Source organism: Papaver somniferum, chromosome 2 (genome assembly GCF_003573695.1).
Source record: "Papaver somniferum cultivar HN1 chromosome 2, ASM357369v1, whole genome shotgun sequence".
In the NCBI taxonomy this organism is placed as follows: Eukaryota; Viridiplantae; Streptophyta; class Magnoliopsida; order Ranunculales; family Papaveraceae; genus Papaver; species Papaver somniferum.
The window spans coordinates 104,994,236-105,001,014 of NC_039359.1; the positions used below are offsets into that span (position 1 = coordinate 104,994,236).

Sequence of the window (6,779 nt, forward strand, 5' to 3'; positions counted from 1 at the left end):
TTAAACACATATCAAATTCCCCCACACTTAGGTTTTGCTAGTCCTCGAAAAAACCACCTAACCAAAAATACAACAACTCTCTTTCATTGAGGATATGGTTGCACTTAGCAAATGAAACAATCCTTTAAACCCCTAGGTGTCCCTAGTGGACGAATTATACTCTCGTGAGGGCTTACAAGAGGTATACCCACAGAAGCTTCTCCAACTTCAAAGCATTACAAAGTCCCAAGCATCCTCGGACCTAAAGACTCTCAATCTAATGGCAAGAAGTCAGAAGTACAAGAGAAAATTCAAATATAAAATGCAATTAATCAAAAGAAGAGTAACCGATCAACCTGTACATTATGAAAGAATGCAGGTTCGAGAGCGACAACATAATAAATGTATCATAAGCAAATTGCAGATGTGATATCAAAATGTTGGATACATGAAACAATGACACTTTTATATTTCACAGTATTATAAATAACGTATACATTTAGGTATTCCGGGTTCAACGAATATAAACCGAAGAACCCGTTTAGAAAGAGAAATCATCTTGATTGGGTTTAGGAGAAGTTAGCAAAGCAGCATAAAGTCGTAATTTATCTTCTCCTAATGAGGAACACCGCGATAACGGCCTTCTAGGACGTATGAATGACAATGATGTGAGCGTCAACCGATGTCTATACCTCCTCCAAGCTAATTGAATTGCAACAGCAGCCCAAGTTCTCCACCCGGGAGAGTAATATCGTGCACTTCTCTTCACTTTCTCGTTAACGAAAGTATATCTAAAATGTTGTGTCACATATTTAACATCTTCCGCTTCTAAACCAAAAGCTTCTGTTGTTTCGAGGGTCACCAATGATGATGAGGAAGGAGGTAAACGGTCTATAAATGGTCGTCTAAGGCACCATGATAATAGCTCATCGCCACTAAAGTTACCTGGACCCAACATACAACAACTCTTTACTCCGTCTCTCAGTACTTGACTACTCTGCAGATGTCCTCTTACCACAAATAACATCCTTTGAACTGGATCACCTTCTTTGGTTATCTACACGTAACAAGAACACTCAATTATATCGGGATTATCTTTTAATATTAACTTTTCTTTATAAATTTTCAGATGACAAGTAATTTGAGGTAATGATTCAGTTTTTTGAATAGATATATGTTTACCGTTTCACCCTTCGGGAAAATGAGTGATTTCACACGGTCGCATATGTTCTCGAGAACCAAGTCATCCATATGTTGAAACAATGGCACCTGAAAACCAATTTCTATTAGTCATTTGTTCTATATATGGCTCAAACAATCTGCAGAATAAACAAGGCACCATTAGAATTCAGCATTCATAATTGGCTAACCTAGGGGTGAGCATAAAAACCGGAACCGCGGATTTAATCCGTATCCGTCCGCAAAATTGCGGATTTCACCCAAAACGCAAGACGTATGGGCCGGACACGGGTGAGATTCTCAAATCCGCATGCGGTGCGGATGCGGTTGCGGTTGTCATTTGAAAACCGCGGATTACCGCAACCGTAGAAAGAAGCAAAGTTTTCTTACCTGAGTATGAACCTAGGCCCAAAGAGAAAGAAGTGAAGTTCTTTGATCACTTAGTTAACTAAATGAATTTAGGCCCAAAGAGAAAGAAGTAAAGTCCTTAAAACACTAACTGAATTTAGGCCCAACAAATAGAATCAAAACTAAGTTAACTAACTGAATACAATCAAAACTAAGTTAAGACACTAACTGAATTTAGGCCCAACAAGTACAATCAAAACTAGGTCAAATCCGCGGTTAATACGCAACCGGCCCGTACAATCCGCGGATCCGCAAAGGTTAAATCCGCGGGTGATTGGGCCGGTCACGGTTCAATTTTTCAAATCCGCAACTTTAACGGTTCGGTTACGGGTGACCCCTAATCCGCAACCGTCCGTCCGTTACACACCCCTAGGCTAACCCATTAACTCTATTGGGCTTCATCGTAGAACTTGTCTTATGAGATATTCAAAATCAGATTCGGTGCACTGCACATGAGGCGTCGTCATAGGTGCCTCAATAAATCATTCATAAATGAACAATGAGACATTTTATCAAATGAAAACATCTAAGTTGTATGACATTATTCACATATTCACACATGGGAAAATCGGGGTAGAAGACAGCTGGGTTTAGTGACCATTGATAACAATGATAAGGGTGGTCAATGATCAGAACCCTTACCAGGCCCATTCCGATAAAGCAAGCAATGGGCCTAACCTTTGTTATCTTGTAGAATGTGATGTATCATGAAAGGAATTTCTGATTTGTTCAGAATGAAAAAACGTTACCTGTCGAACCAAGTCTAAACACAGATGGTATTTGATGTCTCTTCTGAGACCTTCAGGGAGGTTAGCAATCATCTCACACTCATCGACACCTCTCATGGCGGCCCATCTTTGACGTTCGTATTGACGTACTCTGTGCTTGAACCCTGGTGGCAATTTTCTCCGTCTCATCCACCACTCCATGTTCCTCATCTTCAGTTGCATTGTTTGTTTCTTGGATGTGGTTGCATGCAAAAATACCTGTATTATATACAAAAATTTAATTGTTGCTATGAAACTTACGGTATTTGATTGGTGATATAATGTTACATACTATTGGCGTTAGGCAACTTGCTTAATGCTATGTCTTGGCAGTAGGCAGACTAGCTCACATGTTTCAGAATTATTAATTAATGATTTACCTTAATATTTCCAATCAACATAGTCACCAATATGAGCCCACTGGTTAGAATGATGATATTGAAGACGACTTCCAACCATTCAGTTGTGCTCTCTAGGTTTCCAAATGTGCTGAAGACCATGATTGCAGGCGAATGAAGGATTATTACTCAATTCGATCCGGACCAATTAATGAAAAAATAGGGAAAATGATATTAAGCTCGTATAATAATTACCTCAATGTCATGAGGCCCCAAAAGATGGGGAAGAGAATTTTCTCCAAGCGGCTATTATTAGTAACTAAAGGAACAGTCCATTTGTACGCACCATAACCAAAATTATCGGCAGTGTCGAGACACATAAACCGAACATGCCTGTTTTCACCCCAACCCAATCTTACTTTATCTCCTAACACCATTCCACTTGTACCATAATAAACAGCTTCCTCACATGATAATATCTTTAACCCACATCCATCAGTGGCTCTACATTGTTCTTTCAGACATTTTGATGCTCTTTGAAGCCCTAACAAGTACCAACATGCACCTGCCGCCTGTTGACATCGATTGATCATCAACATTGACACATTATCAATGGAATGATGAACAGAGAACAAAGTAGCATGCATGTCTAGGTACTGATATGAAATTAACATCAAAGAAGATGCAATCTAGCTAGCTAGCTAGTGTTGAAAGGTACTCACGTGTGATGCAACGAAATAAGCTATCATGTTAAGTGCAATTCCCCACCAAACAGTTCCGAAAATGTAACCAGAGAAGTTTTGTGTGCGACGTAGAAAACAAACAGAGTGATAAATCTTAGGGAGATACTGGAACAAGAACATGATTAAGAATATCGTCATCACCCTTGTCGTCGATCCTTTGTCCAAAAGAGAGGGTATTACTACCCATAACACGACCTGTGTAAATTAACTTTGTCAAATAAATAAACCAAGGATAATAATGGGATAAGATTAAGTAGTGATCATGATCATTAGGCTAGCTGACTGGCCATTGAGCTATTTTAAACACTTGCAACAAGATGCCTGCTGCTGAAGAGTCACATGAGAGCGAATAATGCTTGGTTAAACTTAACTGAGATACTGACAACATTATTCTCTTGTTTGTTTACTATAGCTCTCTATGATATATGAAAACAAAATATACTTGCAGATAATACTTACAAAAACTTCTTTAGGATTTTAGTTACCTATCTCTATCTCTCTCGAAAAAATTCTCTGGATACTGAAAGTACGTACTCTTTTGACAGTTTATCAAAATTACCTCTATCACAAAAGTTGCATAAGGATTTATCTTTTTTCTTTCGATTTATCTTTTTCTTTCTGGAATAGGCCGCCGGAATTGAAGGTTTCATTGAAACGCTAGAATTTAACTTGGAACTCTTTTATCGAGTAAATATTTTTCATTTTGTCAAAATTATGCACCGGAAGTTCTTGGTCATCCAGCTAACCGTTGTACTCAATGGTTAATTTAATGTGTGTATGGAGTGAGATCATCGTGGATGTCACACTGCCAGAATCTCTTTATGCGGCCCACGAATATTATGTTTAACCGGTCATCAATTTGCTATAGCCGATAGCATGTCTATTTTTCAGCTACTTCCGTCAGAACTTAAAAGCAAGGCGGGGCTGCATAATAAAAGCTGCAAAATGCAACCTGCAAATACATTTTCTTTTGGATTTCTTACGTACATTAGAAAAACATCTTCAACCTTCTTATCAAATTAACAATCATTTATTAGTTGTTACCCCTTTTCAACTCTTCAATTTTCTTGATTTAAAGTCAGGAATTATACCACCTAATTTCTTGTTAATTTTCAGAAAAACAAAAACAAATTAATTTAGGGTTACCATATATTCACCTTTTTCCAAAAAGTATCATGAAGAAATGAAGGGTTAAATGATTAAGTAATTACTATGATCGCAATAAATATTTACGTATCTCACCTGAGGAACTGGAAGGATGACAAAGAGATCAAAGAAAAACCCCTTCTTGGCTTTCAAATACCGGAGAGCTACAGATCTGTTAGCATTCATTTTATGATGAATTTCATTGCTCTCTCTTTCTAAACCCCAAGTACCTGAATACGATCTTTTAGCCATTTTAAGTTGTAACCACATGTTCCAAACATGCAAAGCATCAGTCATGCAACGAAGAACAGTCACAGTAATGGCAAACCATCCGTCTATGAACAAACACATACAAGTTTCACTTATCGATAACGCGTAAAAGAATAGAGGATCTACGAATAATCCTGTTGCACATACTAGTAGAAAAACTCTATTCCATTCTTGTACCCATTTAGCTCTTGGATCTAAAACTCTTCCTAATAATGTTCCAGCTATACTGCTTTTATTGTTCTTGCCGTATCTTTTCTTATTTCGTCCATGCAAGTTCTTCGGTTCGTCTTCTTCTTCCTCTTCTTCTTCATCTTCGTATTCATCTTCATCATCTTCTTCTTCTTCAATTTCTAGCTCGTCTTCACTAGTAGTAGTGTCAAAGCTGTTGAGGTTGTAGTGATGGTCATGAATATTATTTGGAGCATTATTTGATGTTTCTCCAACTCTCATCTCCATGAATATTAGAGTGAGAGAAGAGTTTGTCACAGAAGGGTGTTATTGTTTTGTGGGGATATTATACTGATTGATTTTCATTCAAAAATGAAAATCAGGAAGGGTACATGGATGGAACTTTAGCGAAGCTCACAATAGGACACTATTGTGTACAATTACATAAATAACCTTGAGTGAAATTCCAAACGACTGCTCTAATCTGATCATCATCTGTTGGGATTTGGTGCAATGTAGAAATGCATGAGATCGATGGATGAAACATGAAACTTAACTTGTACAGAAATATTCTTTGCCTTCAAAAGAGCTATTCTTTGATGTTGCTGATGACTTGTTGTTTTATTAGACCTAAGAGATATTCTTTGTAGTTGTTGTTTTATCTGATTTCGGATATACGAGGTGATAAAATTTTGGTTAGGAAGTTCATAACTTTTCAAATATATAGTCTTCCCTGATTATGGACGAAACCTCCTAACTAAAATTGACAAACGTTATTAATCAAACTCATCGATAAGAAATATCCAGCAAGTCGCCAACAATAACTGAATAATTCAGTCCATCGACTTTTTTTGCAGGTTAACCATTGTTTTGCGTCTAAAAATGATTAAAACATGTACTCCATCCGTTCCTAAATAATAGGCTGGTTTCTATAAATAGATGTTTCAAAAAAATAGTTTTGGGACCACTTTTCTCTCAACTTCTTTTGAAGACAAGTGTCGTGTGGACCATTTCACTTTACTTCTTTTGATGACAAGTGTCATGGGATCATTTCACTTCACTTCTTTTATGTAAGTATCATGAGGACCACTTTCAATGATTAGTTCTCTTAATTTCCTTAATTTTATTTAAAAACAAAACCAGCCTATTAATTAGAAACGGAGGGAGTAATTATTATGTGATGCTAAACGAGTATATTGTCGTTACTCTTTTCGGTCAAGGGCAATATTGGAACTGTAATGCCAAGTACATAAGGAACAATGACCTTATAACATGAAAGCCTGGCCATGAAATGAAGCATAAGTTTGGCAGGAGTGGGATATTAGTATCTCTCTCGGCAGGCTAGGAAGAGTTGAGGAAAGGATAGGTGACCAATGGAGCTGATGTTGGGTTGCAGTTTTTTGGGGGAGTCAGTAGTAGTTTTTAGAAGGATCACTCATTTTTGTTCCTACTCTATAAATTCGAAAAGCCGATGTTTCGTTGAACCTTCCTAGTTTTTGTTGGTTTGCAAATAAATGACTTAATCATTCTTACAACAACATATCCCAACTCCCTTCTTTCATAATAGGACTGTTAGATAACCAATAGCCACGCAAACCATCAACTCTTTCTTTCTCTCACTTCCTCTCTTCATTCTGCCTGCCTGTCTGTCTGTTCATCAAGGTCCCATGGGTGCAAGAGGGATAAAAATGGAATTACCAAAGTACTGTTTTTTTTTGGTTTTACGGTTGATGCAGCATGGCATGGTTTGCGTATTATTAGAATGTGATATTTACCAAACG

The 6,779-nt window shown here is 37.4% G+C and overlaps 1 protein-coding gene across 1 annotated transcript; it reads right to left on the minus strand.

The window, feature by feature from the left end:
- Positions 1–370: 370 nt before the first annotated feature.
- Positions 371–5,688, minus strand: LOC113348664 (cyclic nucleotide-gated ion channel 4-like). Its single transcript, XM_026592511.1, has 7 exons — positions 4,657–5,688; positions 3,394–3,609; positions 2,927–3,243; positions 2,714–2,822; positions 2,316–2,552; positions 1,162–1,248; positions 371–1,036 (listed from the first exon to the last, which is right to left on the minus strand). The coding sequence occupies exons 1-7, from the start codon at positions 5,284–5,286 to the stop codon at positions 521–523; spliced, it is 2,112 nt and encodes a 703-aa protein (XP_026448296.1). The 5' UTR covers positions 5,287–5,688; the 3' UTR covers positions 371–520.
- Positions 5,689–6,779: the final 1,091 nt, after the last annotated feature.